Raw genomic sequence first — 16,589 nt, 5'->3', positions numbered from 1 at the left:
AGGGCTCTAGTCCCTCTCTCCCTCCCTTTGGTGCCAGGGCTGCTGCCAGGCCCTGTGGCCAAGCTCGGTGGGCACCTCGGCTGAGGGCTCACAGTGTTGTCTCCTTTCCTCTCCTCAATTGTTGTTTGCTGGCACTATGAGGCTTCAGGTGGGGGACAAGAGTGGTTGTGGGGGGAAGTGCAGAGATTGTCCCGGTTGCAGCACAGGAAGCAGTGCTGTGCAGGGCTCTGGAGCAGCAGAGACTCCTGCTGAGGCCTGGTGGGCGGGCACATGGGGGGTGCCACCAGTGAGTGGCCCTACCCACCGCCCTCTAGAAGGGAGGCGGCCCGCCTTCGAGTTCACCCCTTGTCCACTGGGCCAACGTCAACTGGTGGCTCTAACTGTATCGAGTGGGGCTTTCCTGGGGGCCTCTGATTGGAGAGGGTATAACTCCAAGATCCCTATTGCAATCTTGACCAAACTTGGCTGCTGGCTGGAGAAGAGTCTGCTACACACTCCCTGTGAATATGGGCTCTGTAAGTGCAACGGGGACCATTCTAGCACCCACGAACCACGAACCGTTTCGGCAACAGAAAATGTTTGTTGCGGTTCGCAACTTCGGGATCGTCGTTGGCACTGAACCATGAACTGCTGATTCGTTATTTTTTTTTGGTTCATGCCCATGTCTAGTCATTACTTTTGTCTTCTTAATGTTCAGATGTAATCCTGCTTTGGCACTACTCCTTTAATCTTCATCAGTAGTTGTTTCAGGTCTTCACTGTTTCCTGCCAGTAATGTGGTGTCATCTGCATATCTCAAATTGTTAATTTTACTTCCACCAATTTTTACTTCATCTTCTTCTAGATCTAATCAAACTTCCCTTATGATACGCTCTGCATAGAGGTTGAACAGGTATGGAGATAATATGCATCCTTGTCTGACACATTTGCCCATTGGAAACCATTCTGTCTCCCCATATTCTGTCCTAACAGTAGCCTCTTGTCCAGAGTACATATTGTGCATCGAAGCAATCAGATATTGTGGCATCCCCATTTCTTTTAACACTATCCATAGCGTGTTTTATAGATTACAGCAAAGCTTTTGATTGTGAGGATCATGAAAAGCTATGGATAGTGTTAAAAGAAATGGGGATGCCACAATATCTGATTTTCTTCTGAAATTGCCTGGTGCGTTCCATTAACCATTGTAAATTTGAGATGTGATCTCCCTCTTTCTTTCCTGAATCAGCGTCAGATATCAGATGTTATACCAATAGATTCATGTATCATGATTATATGACTGTATTATTGATTGTATTATTGATTATATATACTAATTTTTGGTTGCACTTAAAGCACATTGCACTTTTCATAAACTGATAATACATACGTAATGCGTGGTTGATATATCCTGTGCCAGGAGTTTGTAACTAATAGTGCGTAGGACTACTCCTAGGTTGCACCCTTTGGTTGTGTTGTATTGCCAGTTCCCAGCCTGATAATACCAGAGCCTGTTTCTGGAGGTGTGAAATTCCCAGGGACAGAGCCTTGGGGAGGCTGACTCTGGTGTTCCAGCTAATTACCACATCTCCTGGGTGCGGAGAGTTGAGTCTTTCTCTTGCACCTGGGTGGCTTGGTTACTGCAGTATCACCCTCAGTGGCCCAGTCCATTTTGATTGGCTAATTTTGTTCTGGTCTTTCTTAGTCTATTTTTTGTTCCTCTTCATTTGTCCTATTTCTGCTTTGAGTCCTCATTTGCTTAAAGACCTAGCTTTGGAGACCACACTGTGGGTGGGACCCAATACTGGGTACTCTTTGGCTTTTCTCTTTTGAATTTTTGGACTTGTCATCTTAAAGTCTTGTGGAATTCTGCTATCTGCCTAAAGGTAACAACTAGAATAATCTTAGGGACCATCCTATAGCTACAAATTAAATTTTTAGCCACGAGCACATTTTTTCCAGTTTTCCAAATATAGTTGTATTGGCTTCTCCTTTATATACCCATTGAAAATATAGCTCCCTGGTTCTACTGAGAAACTCTTGGCTAAACTAACAGTTAAACAAGAGAGAAGTTCCTTTTATTCCTCCTGAAGAATGAAACAAAGGAATGTTTCTTTGAGACTTGCTGATCTTAAGGAAACCTTATCAACTAAACAAGCTTTGGCAGATTCATTGGTGTCTCTGATATCTCCTAAAGGGAATGGTCAAATTGTGTTTGAAAACTCTGCTAATTCTATGTCAGAGGCCCCAAGAACTACCAAGGGAGAGAAAATAATTGAAACTCCCGAACAAATCTATAACACTGGGCCCCATAATAACAATTATCTAGCTGGAGATTTTCTATATGATCAAGAAGAACTGAGTGAGCATGCAGAGAAGTGTATCTGTACTGAAAGGACGAACTCTGGAAACCTTTGGTTGGCTTCTGGCAAGACTAATAATGCTGTTATAATGGCCGGTTCCATATCCCCTGATGACAATCCATTAAGGAATAGTGACACACAACAATCTTCTCTTGTCCACCTTATCTGTTCAACTCAACTTTAAGAGGAGGTCTCCATATTGCCTACTGATGTTTCATCCATTCTAAATAGGGGAGAAATGTCTCCCATAGAAGAAATAGCACACTCCCAGGTTAAGCAGGAAATATTGCAGCTATATGATAAGCTTCATCATCTTGAAAATAGCAGGAGCAAATGATTACAGAGGACAAAAGGTATGGGATCCCCTTAGGAGGAAAGAGAGAAGTTACTAAAACAGGTTAAAGAAGACAAAGAAATAGCAAGCATGGAGAGACAGCTGACAGCTATAAAAGACAAGATAAACCATCTTAATGAAGGGATGTGGTAGCTTGAAATGGATCTAGAGGAGTATTAAGGGGAGAAAAAAATAGAAATGCAAGAGGTAGAAGGAGGTCTCCATGGATAACTTTCTTGAATCTTTTGAAGACACAAAGAACCAGGAACTGGAAAAGAAAGCATGAATAGAGTTCAATATTTTGGCCCTGTTAGAGCAGGAATGCAACTTGTATGAAGCAAATATCTTCTGTAACAAATAAAGAGATGAAGATCATGCAGGAAGATCTTACTTTCAAATCCAGTGAAATGTTAACATTTCGGAGTACTGCTAAAAACCTTGGAACAGATAGTGTCTACAAATTGACCTCCCGAAAATGCAATTACTAGAAAGCAAGATGATTCATACAGAACACTAAGACCCCAAACAAGGCAAGCCAGAGGACCTAAGGGCTAGATGAATATTCTAAAAACCTCTTATACTTCTCCACAGCATAGTAGAAATCTTTAAATGTGCATATTTCCATATGCTGGATAGTGAAGCCCATAAATGAGGCTTTCTCATATTTAACTCTTCTCAGTGTAAACCTGTATTAATGAAATATCCAATGATGACATCTTACCTTCAATGTGTTGGCACAGATTAGTAGGTAGCATGACTTACATTAAGTAATATTGAAGTTTCAAACTGTAGTAATAGTCTGAGGTAACTGCATGTCTTGTCTAATGAGAAGACTGGCATATTTTTAAACAATCAAAAAAGTGTTATTTAGGTATATGTTTATATTTATGTATATGCCCACTCTGTGCAATTTCTGGAAGGGAAGAGAGGCTGAATTGTATGCAAAATGTCCTTGTTTCACAAGGGATAACCAAATAAAAGTATTTTAATTTATTTAAAAACAGCCACAGAGCTTCAAGTGTTCTCTACTTTACTCAAGCTTTTACCTCGAGAACATTTTCCCTTTTGTGTTTGTGCGACACATATATTGCTGCCTCCCTTACTCCCTCAAAAAGTTTTTGCTCCCACCAAAGATTTCGCCTTAGACATTCTTGGTGTAATTTGTAATATAGAAAGACTTGTAAATAAATGGCAGTTTGACAGAACAGTCAGCACATGAAGGTTGTTATGAGATTTAAAACAGGATTTTTTCTCTTAAACAAAAATAGAATGTATTTATATGTACATAAAATTGCTGCAGAGATTTGATAAGCATACCGATTTCAGAATAGTTCGTAAGATTGACGGTTTCAAAAATAATTATATCTTCTTAAAAGTATATTCACAGACCCAGTCACAGTGACTAATTTTTCACACAGATCTTCACTAACAAAATAAACTGTCATCTCATCCACACAGACATAGATTCACTCAGTCCTTCCCATACAGTTTGCCTGACCTATATAGAATAATCTCTTTCTCAGATATACACTAACTGACCCAAGTGCACACACAGTTTGCCTAACTGAAGTCTTTCCCACACTGGGCTTTTTCATGAGTTCTGGCCCCATGCTGCTTAGATTTCTCTCCAATGTTCTGATTAAGTCCCCAAATTGCTTCACAGATAGTTTTGAGTTCTGCACAGTGAAAGGCTGCATCAGCTGCAGAATCAGTTTTTCCTGGGGCTTCTACAGTTTTTCTCCCTGCGCACATACCCCAATTTTTTTTCCCCTGCAGTCAAAGCATGGCTTTTTTGAAGCGCAGCACTCTTTCTTTAGTGTGGGTCCTGACCCTGATCCTCTTTCACCATCCCCTTTATCCCCCTGCACCAATCCAGTTTGTGTCCTGATTTTTTAATTTTTTAAAAAAACAGCAATGTTGTAATGTTGGTGTCTTAAAAAACAAAACCCTTGCAACTGACAGGAAAAAATGCTACAATATGGCTAGCACAAAAACTCTGCAGAGAGCCCTGAATTCTGCTTGATATTTTTAAGTTTCCCTCCAGAACACCTCAGTCAATCAACGCATAAAATGTCATCATTTGTCATGTGTTGGGTGTGCATGCTAACCTCAGCAGTACGAAGTAAATCATCTTTTGACTAACACAAAGTAGGATGACATTTGTACAGGAGTCTCTGTGCTTCCTGTACGTTTTAGTCTGTTATTTTTTGGAGTTTGTAAAAAAAAAAGTTTAAAAACTGCAATGTTGCAACAGTGAATCCTTAAAAAAAACTTGCTGCAAGTTTCGTTAGCCAATCAGCTGATGAACTGATGCGATCTCACCTGTTCAACTGATGAAACTGATGTGTCCTCTTTCCTCAGAAAGCCCGTTGCAGAAACAGGTCATTATTCTAGTGCAGAAAAAATAAACAGGCACCACTTCAGTTCGATTCCGTCAAGTGCACAATTACAGAGGCCCAAATGAGGTCTGGTCCTTGCGGATCAAATGCCCAGAAAACCCAGTGTAAGTGTGCATGTAGAAAACACCTTAGACAGAATTTCTCAGAACTGGGTGGTGGTTCCTGGAGGAATCTTCTGCTATATATCTTTTTAAAAATCTGTTGCTGTATTGTTTGCTGTGTGTTTTTAAATATTAAAGGAGTTTTATTGGTATAAAGGTATTTGTATTTTATATTAGTGTATTAATTGTAATCCGCCCTGAGCCTGTTGATGCGGGGAGGGATTTTTATTCATAAATTGAATTAAATAAATAAATAAATAAATAAATAAATAGAATGGTGATAGTTTCCTCGGGGATGCCTTATCATCTAGTTTGGCCCTCAGACTTCAGGTATGAAGACCACTAGTCCATGCACTGAACCACAAGTTTCTAATTTGTGTTTTTCAGTTGTATTTTTGCTTTGAGCCAGTAGTCAACAGATGGCATGAATGACCAGTTTATGAATTTTAAATAAACTTTCAGATGCAAGTATCTGTCCTTTGGTTCAGCAAATCACAATATGAACATTTTTGTTGATCTAAGGAGCATATTTAGATTGTGGCAATTTAAGTGCCTACGCTTCCACCTATATTTCCATACATTCATACATCCTTCATCTGTGGCAAGTTAAGTATCAAGAGGTGGAAAATCCATTAATCTTTGTGTGTCTGAAAAGGTACATTGCCAATTTGCCTTTGCATATAGAAGTTTTGGTTTTTCAGTATCAGCACTTCAGAGCATTTTTCAAATTAATGAGCTTATGGCTGATAGTGCTGAGAGAACTCAATGCATGCTTTAACCAAATGCACACAATCTGTATTAAGTGGACAGTGTAAATAAGAGGATTTTATGGTGCTTAGAATTTTTATAACAAGCAGTAACACTTTCCAAAATACTTGAAGGTTTTTGCTTCCAGAAATTGCATGTTTCAGGTTGCCAAAAAAACTCAGGAAATAAAAATCTATTTATTTCGACCAAAAAATAATTAATTTACTGAACTGCAATATTTTGGGTTAGGCTCTTTCTGTTTGTAATCATCCTTTGTTTATATTTCATAGAATGTGATGATGTTAGCGGAAACAAGTGGCAGACCCACAAGGACTTGTGGAGGAGGGCACCTCATTTTCTCCCCTCCCACCACACCCTATAGGCGCTCCTTTTAAAAAATCCTCAATTTTTTTTTCAAGATTTCAACTTCTTTTCTTGCAAACCTGGGGCATTTTTCAGGGTTATAGGAAGATCTGTCTTGTCCATTCATGTCTTCAATCTCTGGATTTAAATATCCACATATCAGGGCCACTTGGCTATTAGTGTATAAGATATTGTTGCTATATTCATTTTTGGCATGGTTAGAAGCTCTTATATGTCACATACTTTGAGGTTTATATTGAGAAATGAAGCATTTTGCTTTATATGTGTCTAGCTGCACATGCATACATAAATATATAAAGAGAAAGCATTCACAGATATACTTATGTGCTTAAATCTTAATTCTCAAAATAAATTTCAAACTATCTGATGCATGTTTTGTACCACATGACAACATCTGATGGTGATGTGAGAGACATAATTAGAAGCTGAAAGGCCCACGGCCCTCTGCAGAAGCCCACAGCAGTGCTACGCAGCGGGCCAATTTCAGCCTGTTTGAGGCCAAATCATCACAGGAGGACTCCAGAGGCCGTCGTGCCACCCCAGCAGTATTCCTGCACTCAGCAGTGAGCTAATTTTGGCCCATTTGAGGCCAAATCAGGCCCATTTGGGGTAAAAAAATTGGTCTGCTGGGGATCACAGGAACACTCCAGGGGCTGTTGCACTGCTATGGAAGTGTTCCTGCACTCCTCAGCAGGCCGATTTCAGCCCTCAGTGGGCCTGATGCGGCCTCTAATGGGCTAAAATCGGCCCGTTGTGCAGTGCAGGAGCACTCGAGGGCCCATCACACCTTCCCAGCTTGCTTGGAGCCTGCTACAGGGCCACCATTGCACCAGACCCTCCTGCTTCTGTCACAGTATGACACCGTGCCAGGCCTTCCTGCTATCATGACGGCGTCCTTGGGGCCTCCAGAGAGCCTTGGTGCAACTCCGGGCCTTCCCACCATGACACCGGGCTTTTCTGGGGCTCCAGAGTCCCCAAGGAATCCACTGGGGCAGTGGTAAGACAAGCTGTATTCCTGATGACTCACTTCTTATCCCCGTGGACTGTGCCTGTGCAGGAATAAAAAGTCAACACGGTTGTTGACTTTCAGGCATTAAAAATGGTGTTTCTGGGAGGACATTCTAATGTCACTTTCAGAAAATGTTAATTTCAATACGCAATCTGTTGAAATTTTATATTTCTGATATAATAGCGTGAATTTTGTTGCAAGGGAGAGATGATAATAGTGGCAAGAAATCCAAGGTCTGTGGAATGAGTGGTTTTACCAGTGATAAATGAAGTATCAGTTTCCATTAGAGCAGATTCAGAATCTTGCAATCTAGACACTACTTTGCACCTGGGCCCTGCTTTGGTCCTGGATAGGAAGGCATTGATAATGGCCAGGAGAGACTTTATTGACTTCATTTTTATACAGGCTGCAACCAACCTTTCTTGGATGGGATGGGTCCTATCATGCTGATTAGCTTGGTCACCTTTGTTTTGTCACCTGACTATCGTAATGCAGGGCAGCCCTTGAAGATGAGACAGTAGCTCCAACTGCTCACTTCAAATGTCAGTAAGATGTCACTGCTGCCATCCTCTTCCTGGCCCTGCTGAAGTATTTGGTGCTTTGGTTTCAAGTTCTTCACAATCTTAGACTTGCATATCTATTTGAGTTCCCCTAGAACAGGCCAGATCCTGTTCCATGTGCCAAAATTGCATGAGCTGCAGACATCTGCAACAAGGTGGAGGACCTTTTTTGCAACTGTTGAATGTATGTTTTTGTGTATTTCTATTTATTATAATTTATGGAAAATCCCTCTTGAAAATGGTAGTCAGCAAATAACGTTTAATATCTTGCGTAGACCCACTTCAGTCCTGGACAGCAGCACTGCATCATCTGCATAGAGAAGGACCAGAATTTCATATTCAGCTAATGTAGGTGCATGGAGTGCTGATTTTTGTATGCAAAGGATCACTTCATTGATACATTAATTAAAACGCAGAGGGCTAAAAGGCAACCTTACTTAACACCCTTAGAAAGGTGAACATTACCCGTAAGTTACCCCTCGAGGGCCGCAATGAATTTGTGCAGTAGTGTTCTCATACATCTTGAAAATTAACCAAAGAAGCCTTTTATCTAATTTAGTCTAGAGGCGGGATCTAGGGACAGAGTCAAAAGTGATTTAAAATTAATAATGTTGAATCATTACAGCTCATCAAATTTCTTATTTTCCATATGTAACTTTATTAAGATTCTGTGTGTTCTGACTAGTCTCTGTTTTACTCTGTAGGAGAAGCCTACATGAGACTCAGCAGATTAACCGAAGCAGAGCACTGGTATGTGGAATCCCTGCGATCCAAAACAGACCACATCCCAGCTCATCTTACATATGGGAAGCTTCTAGCTTTAACGGTGAGTTAACCATTAGCAAAAAAAAAAGCAATAGTATTTTGAGAGGACAAAATGCTTTGGTGATCAGTCTACTAGTTGGCTACTTGCATGAGTAACTGGATAAGCATCTCTGTTTTTCCTTGTTAATTCAACATTTTTAAAAAGTCATAACAAGTTAAATATCAAGTTTGACTAGGTAGTAGTCGACTTCCAACTCAGTCTCCAAACGTTTCCCCCATATTACAGGCCAAGCCAACACTAGTTATCCAAACTTGGTCCTGTTCTTAACAGAGGCCTTCCAAGACATAAGGAAGAAGATCTTTTACAACCCAGAAACTGTATTTTAGGATAGTAGTGGGAAACAGTGTGTTGCTGCCTTCTTTCCCTTGAATCTGGCTCCTGCAAGAACACGAGATATTCTCAGGAACAGCAATGTTTGCCCCCTCCCTTAAGATCCCTGTTATTGGTCATCCACTCACAGGCAGGAATTCTTCAGCTGCTTTATCACATTGGCTGTAATGTTTAAACTGCACTGGAATAGAAAAGGAATGGAATAGAACTTCTACTTACATAAATTTGTCATATAAAGAGAGCATCTAAAGCCCTAATTAAGAACAAAGTGCACCAAAATTTTAAATTAAAAAAACCTTGAATTAGATTTTTGTATGCTTGATATAATTGTTCAATAAATACCATGATTTCACATAATTTGATTCCCATTTTTATATGTTCAGGTTCAGTGGCAGAGCACATGCTTTACATGTAGGATTCAGGTTCATTTGCAGTTAAAATATATCAAGTAACAATGTTGGGAAAGATGTTTCTCTGCCTTAGATTCCTGAGAACCCCTGCCACTCCAGAGGAAAAAGTGCTGAGGTAGGGATAAGCTGGATCAATCAAAGCAGCTACATCTATTTATATACGCTGGTTTTGTGCCATAGCAGTCTTTACCCAACCACACAATACAAAGACTTAAGGATGTTTATGTTTTCTTCAGAGGAAGCTGTGATTTCTACCAAGTCCCTTCTTTCACTAGAGACCCCCACTGCTCCCCCTCTGCTGCTTGTATGGATACACTGACCTCCAGAAACAAAATGGGGGGGGAGGTGTTCAGTAGGCTGCAGTAGAAAAGGAGAATCGGTGGAAATCACCACCTCCTCTTAAGAGAACAACGTGACCTTAAGTCTTCAGAACTGTGTGATTGGATACAGGTCATTATTTTAATGATACTAAGAAAAACAGTGTTAAGCAGATGATAAAACTGTATTCTATAAAACTACATTTGTTAAATTTGCTTCGATGTGTACAAGGTTTGTATTTGGTTTTGATTTATATATCTGAGCTATTTTGTGACAATCTGATATATCTTAGGTTGAGTGATAGTTATGGCAGGTAATGTTTTTAGAGAAAAAATAATATTATAAGAGAATCATTGGTGAGACTGGTGCTTAAAGTCTTTAAGCACCAATGATGCTTAAAGTCATCATAAGAAATATTGTTTCACAACCCATATATTAAAAATAATATAAATTTGTATTTAAAAATTATAACTCACTAGGATGTCCCCCCCCCTGAAAGTTTAAGAACAGGAAAATGTAGTGGTTATGACATGAATAGTTTGAAAGTCAGTAGTACTAGGCCGCTGTTTTCATTGTAATTGGATTATTTCCCCCTGAGAACAGTACTTTGGTCTTTGAAAGTATACTGCAATGTAATTGTCCTGGTCTAAAATCCTTAACATCCCATGATCATGAAGCACTTTGGGAGAAAACGCCATTAAACTAGCCACAGATTAGTAAGTGGTAGTACATGAGGTTGATCCAGAGCATGTTTACTGATTTGATAATTTGTTTTCTAGAGGGAAACGTATTTCATTTTATAAATATTTTACATTTTTTCTTAGTCCTAACTATCTATGTCAAAAATGACAGGACCAAGTAGTCTTTCAGTGCAATCCTAAACACAATTACACCAGTAAGCCCATTGATTTGAATGGGCTTAGAATGGAGTAACTCTTTTTAGGATTGCACTCTTCGTTATCCAGAATAGGGGATTATCATTTGACCAAAGCTTCTAGGGGGGAAATTTAATTTGGATAGCCTTACACAGAAGTGGATATTGAATTTTTGTAGATCTGGCTGGATTTCTAATTAGGCCAAAAATGTGTCTTATCTTTGTTGCTGTATCTGCAATGACAAGTTACCTTGTGCTGTTTGCTCCTGGAGATTCTAGGGAGACCAGCCTAAATTCACTGTAGATGAGGAAGGATGAATATTAATGAATACTATTAAATTTAATTGTTCACATATATTTGTTTTGGCTGAACTTCTTTCCCATATACTGACATGAGTTATGGTAGTCTTAATCTCACCAGCCATTGTGTTAGAATCCATTGGTTGGATTGATTTTGCAGGAGTAATTGATTGTGTATTACTTTCAACAGTCTTATGGCTCTGAAGCTGTATAAAGGGCAGACTTACCATTATAATCCTACTAGCAGGTTCATAGCCTACAGGTGGTATGTCATCCACCAGTAAATGGATGTTGTTGTCAAAAGAGGATTTTGATGGAAAGTGATGTTTATAGTATTTCTAGTTGTCATTGATTTAGCTGCTTAATGCCATAGAAGAGTCAGGCAATTTTGGGATTAGCTCAGCTCTAAGGGGGATGTGGAAAACTAAGGTTTGTAAGTGGAGACTTCAGAAAGCATTTGTTACTATATTGTGTACCTGCCATGGGCTATAGAGTGGTATTTTGTTGGAACAAATCAATCAAGTGGTTTCAGATCTTTTGATGGAAAGCCAAAGATTCTTTTTGCTTATAAGACATAATATACTATTGCTAGTGCAGGGAAAAATAATCTAGTGAAGTAATGAACAGTATTGTACTTCAAACATTTATGGTATGAAAAAGTATGTTCAGGCACTTGCAATTCATTTGCTAACTTTGTCTTCTTTTGTCATACTAAAGGATAGGCAGGTCTTGTGACAAAACTCTCTTTTAGCACAAAGTAACAGTAGTTTAAATGGAGGTAGGGATGTTTGACAGTGACCTTTTCAGGGATACAGTGCAAGTCTGTGCTTTACGTCTATTTCAAACAGGTTTGTTTGTTTGTTTGTTTGTTCATTCGTTCGTTCGTTCGTTCGTTCTCCCCATGAAGTTTGTTCGTTCTCCGCATGAACAGGCTCAGAGCAGATCACATTGATAAGTACAATATAAAAGATAAAGAGATAGCATAACAATAAAATCTGGAACAATACAATTCAGTAAAAACACAACAGAAGGGATTTCTAATTTTGTCCATCGACATAACATTGCATTTATTTGGCCATAATTCTTAGCAAAGTTGTATATCCAAATCATTAGCATATCTGCTGCAAATCATAGCATTTTCTAAATTTAGTTATTTTCAGAATTGACATCTGTCAACATTGCTTCCTTTGAAATTGGCCACATGCCATCAAATTACTTTCATATTTAAATTTACATACATTTTGTCATCCAATTACAGCATATTTGTCTGCTTGCCAGAATTTTGTAATTCTAATTGTAAAACAGAAGGCACGCTCACTTTAAAATAAATACTTCTTTATATCATCCAGTAACTGCATGACATTGTTTATTTCTTGGTAGCAACAGAGAAAGTTGTAATTGGCACCCTTTAACCACATACATTTCAGGCTTGTTACTGGAAATGAGAAAACTAAACATAGAATTATTGGTATGTTTCATGAAGGAAGACTTCATTTCATTTTATGACAACATAGTCAGGCACGTACCAGTCAAGCTCATTATTTTATTAAATTGTGAATGTATCTATAATCACTAAAGCAATTGTATAAGATTTCTGAATTTTTTGTGTTCAGATTGTGGCTATTTGAGTTATTCCTGATGTCAGGTACTAGCTCTTTTAGGAATGTTGCAATAATTGTGTCCTTTTAATTTTTCATTAATGTCTTTGATTGAATAATAATGCCGAACCATTAATTTCCAAAAAGTGTTATTTGTAAAAAAAAAAAAAGTTTTTTTTTTCTTATTACTGCTTCATGTTAAATTTTTAGTCATACTCTTCAGAAGTTTTAAGTGGAAATTTAAAAATGTAAGTGGATGTAACCAGTACTTGAGCAACCATAGAAGTACATTTGTCTGGGCACTTTTTTGAGTATACACATGTTTGAAATTGTCCGTAGTCCTGTACTGATGACCTGTCCACATGTTGACTGAACGAGAAGGGAGAGTGGTCATGAGCACGCTGACCCTGCCTCTGCACTATCGCCAAGTCATGTGCACAGTGTGGATGTGCAAAGGAAGCATCTGCCTGTATACTTTGGAAAGCAGCATTGTGGATCACAATGGGGGAGTATATAAGTGGATGCTTCCTCCATGCATTCAGACAGTGTAGATGAATCGGCAATTGCTTGGAGATGGGAGCAGAGCCAGCACACCTCTGCTTGCTTTCCGTCCCCTGCACGATCAGTGTGTGGATAGGTTGTCTGTGCAGGACTTTATGTAGTATACACATGTGGCTAGCAGGATCTTTTCAGCTTTACAAATAGTTAGAAGGGTGTGTAGCATGGGATTACAATTTGTCATCTGAGATTTGTGTGTCCTGGCTAGGGTTTTTGTACAGCTAGGTGCATGGATTATCTGAAGACTTAATCAGCATATTGTGCTGGACTGTGCCTGTGTAGTCATGATGGAAGACAGAGTGGACAGTTGTTTTTCTCTCCCATAGGATTCAGTGGCAATATTTATCAGGCTGATAGATCACAAGATGCTCACTGTGTTCTGTTCTTTCCAAACCTGCTCCTGGATCCCCATTTCTGATGCTGTGCTGTTCCTTCACTGGCATAGTTGTGCCAGCGTTAGGCTTACACTGGCCTAACATTGTGCCAGAGTATCTCCAGGTGTGCCAGCTTTGGAGATTTGTTACCATCCTAAGCTCCTCCAAAATGGCTTTAGGAGCTCAGCTGAAATGTTATTGATAAATCCCTCCAGGTTGTACCTAATATTGATGTTGAAGGCTTCATCACTATTTTGGCAACACTTGCTAATTTTATAGCTAGAATTTCACTTTGTTCCCCATGTATCCCTTCTCTGTCAGTAATTGTTAACACATGCAAATGTAGAGCACTGGTTTCAGACCCTTGGTGTTTGGTAGATGTATTGGCCATCTAGGCAACATTCATAGGCTTTAGAGGAACAATAACCTTCTGTTGTTAAATCCTTCCGGAAAATCTACAAAGATCACAAGGGTGATGGAAAAAGTGAACTTTCTCATCACAGGGATTGTATCATTGGTCCAGGTTAAGCATCTGTCATGAATCTAACTATCCAGAAGCATGTAGTACCCACACCATTAATTAATTAGTGCTGGGCTGGATTAGAACTAAGCCTTAGATTGTAACCAGCTGTTCACCTCTCAGAAACTGTTATTTGTTAAACAAGTTCATGGTGATATCCTGTTTGTGTTCAGAATAAACTTGTAGCCTATAGTAGAAAAGCTCTTAATATCATAATATCTGATTGCTAATTCAGAAATAATTCCATTTATAATGCAAAGAAAATGGCATTAGTCACGCAGCTATACATTTCACAAAAGAATCTGCATAAAATTATACAATATGGATTTGACATAATTGAACAGTCCAGATTCTGCCTTAACTGATAAAATATTTTGTTATATGCCACTCTCCAACATTTTGGTCCTCCCTTGTATTAAACATCTCTTATGGAGTAAGTGTAAAAGTCAACTATTGCCCTATAAATCTGACTGCTTCAGCTTACATATGTTGTTATTCTAGTCTTTGCAAGAAAAGGAGCATTTACATTATTGTCTGACAGAAGATTTAAGTTTGATAAAAGCCAAAAGTTAAGAGATAACTAACCTAATTCTGTCAAATGATTAGATTTTATTTATTTATTTACATTATTTATAGTCCACCTTTCTCACTGAGACACAAGGTTGGATTAAATCGTGTAAGTCAATTTGATCAATGGCTTAGACATTCAATAAATAGTACAACAGGGTAAGGATAGCAAAAAATTGAAAGCAAGCAGAAATTTGTTACAGATTAACAAGAGATACAATACAGAACTGAAAAACAGTTGAAACAAAACACAAGCAAATTGATACGACATATTAAACAATGTGGAATCCAGTAGGAGCATAGTTAACAGCAACAGGCAGTACACAGTAATATATTCTACAGTCTCTACTGTTGCCAAGGGACCTCCCCCCCCCCCCCGTTATGGGGCCTGCCATAAACGATGTCAGTTTCCTGTGTTGCTGTTTTATGAATTCATCAAAGTCTCTGTTTTGGGGCAGCATTGCCCATGCCTGTTTCCTGTTCTCACTGCTGCAATGGACTGTACAATCTATGTGTTTCCTGCCTCCTTGTGCACCTATCTCACCTGGGCCCAGAGCCATGCTGCTAGCAGCACAGTGCCAGCAGGAGGGAGCCTCCACAAGCCTGGCCAGGCACCCCCTGGCTAGTTCCCGCAGAAGGCCCCTTGCAGGATGGTCACTGAGCCTGCCCCTGCCATTGGGAAGCCTGCTAGCAAGCCCAAGCCGTGCCAAAGGAGAAGCCATGTTTCCCAGGCAAAGAAGAACCACTATGGACTGTGTGCTCTGCGGCAGCCATTTCCAGACCAAGCTCCTGTCACATCCAAGGAGCCCAGCCTCACCCTGATATGCATATCTCTGGAAGCCGCTCTGAGATGGAAGCTAAGTGCCGACTGTCCAGAACAGCTAATGGACGCATCTCAATGCAGCCACCGCATTCCAGGACTGATGACATCAAGACAACACCAGCTTCCTGGCCGATCCAATCAACCCGCCTGGCACTCCCCTCCCCTCCCTTCCTTTGTTCCCACTTCCCAAGGTGTTACACTCTTACAATCAGACACTAAAGTGGCCCATCAAGGGTAGTTGTAGAGCCATTAAACCTTTGTTCCCCTTTTGAGAACCACAGGGAAAGGCATCTGCCCCAGGGTACGTTTTGGGGTTTTTAAGCCTGCCTCCCTGGCCATGAGGTTGCACGTGCCATTTCTCTCCTTAAAATACTCCACTTTGTGCTTACACTCCTTGATATAAGTACAACTGAGTTTATTTTGACAGAGATAAACAAACAGAACATGTAATGCTGTATATGGAACTCCCCCCCCCAAAAAAGGTCCAGAGGCCCAAGATGAAAGGCCTATCAAACCAAGACCTTACTCACCGTCCCCTGAGAGTTCAGGCTTTCTTGCAGAGACTGAAGTGCACTACAGTTCCTAAGCACCAGGGCCAGTTTCTCCCCAGGGAATGCAGCCACACCAGACACAATCAGCTCTGGTCCAAAAAGACAGTCTGGGTATCAACCTCCTGTCTAGGAAGTGAATTCAGCAAAGAGAGACGTGGAGAAAAGTCCTGCACCAGAATAAACAAGCTCAGCAATAAAGTCCTGTAGAAGAGTCCAGTAGAACTTGCTCTTGTTGTGGCTTCTGCCTGGAACTTATTCAAATGAGGCCTTTCCAGTGATATAACAGGTGTTTGGAGCAAGCACAAGGTCTTCCAAAAGGCTTCCCTGTTCTCCTTTCCCAGTTCAAAACAAGCAGCCCTCATGCTCCACAACACACCACGGTTACAGTGAACAAAGTAGCTACATACATACACTTCTCCCAGCATGCAAAATTCATAGTTGCTTTGGTCCACCCACTAGCCTACACTCCCAAAACTCTACAATTTCCTTAGAGCATAGCCCTGTTAACTTTCTAAGAAAGCCCTCTTGAATTCAGTTTTGCCCCGTTTGCAGAAAGCTAGGAGAGCGGCCAATTAATTAATTAATTAAACAATGCCAATTAACAGCCTAGTTCCTGAGTTGCCTGGTGAATCACTAAGGCCTGAAAAGGTGGCTTCTCAGTTCGG

At 39.9% G+C, this 16,589-nt stretch overlaps 1 protein-coding gene across 1 annotated transcript in view; it reads left to right on the top strand.

The window, feature by feature from the left end:
• Positions 1-16,589, top strand: part of TMTC2 (transmembrane O-mannosyltransferase targeting cadherins 2) — a 276,266-nt gene that overhangs the window by 208,446 nt on the left and 51,231 nt on the right. The window contains exon 8 of the mRNA XM_054989259.1: positions 8,580-8,701. Within this exon, the coding sequence (XP_054845234.1) occupies positions 8,580-8,701 (122 nt within the window). The remainder of the gene's footprint in view (positions 1-8,579; positions 8,702-16,589) is intronic.

Source organism: Eublepharis macularius, chromosome 9 (genome assembly GCF_028583425.1).
Source record: "Eublepharis macularius isolate TG4126 chromosome 9, MPM_Emac_v1.0, whole genome shotgun sequence".
Taxonomy (NCBI): domain Eukaryota; kingdom Metazoa; phylum Chordata; class Lepidosauria; order Squamata; family Eublepharidae; genus Eublepharis; species Eublepharis macularius.
The sequence above is the reverse complement of the archived record's forward strand: the minus strand, read 5'-3'. Positions and strand labels throughout refer to the sequence as shown.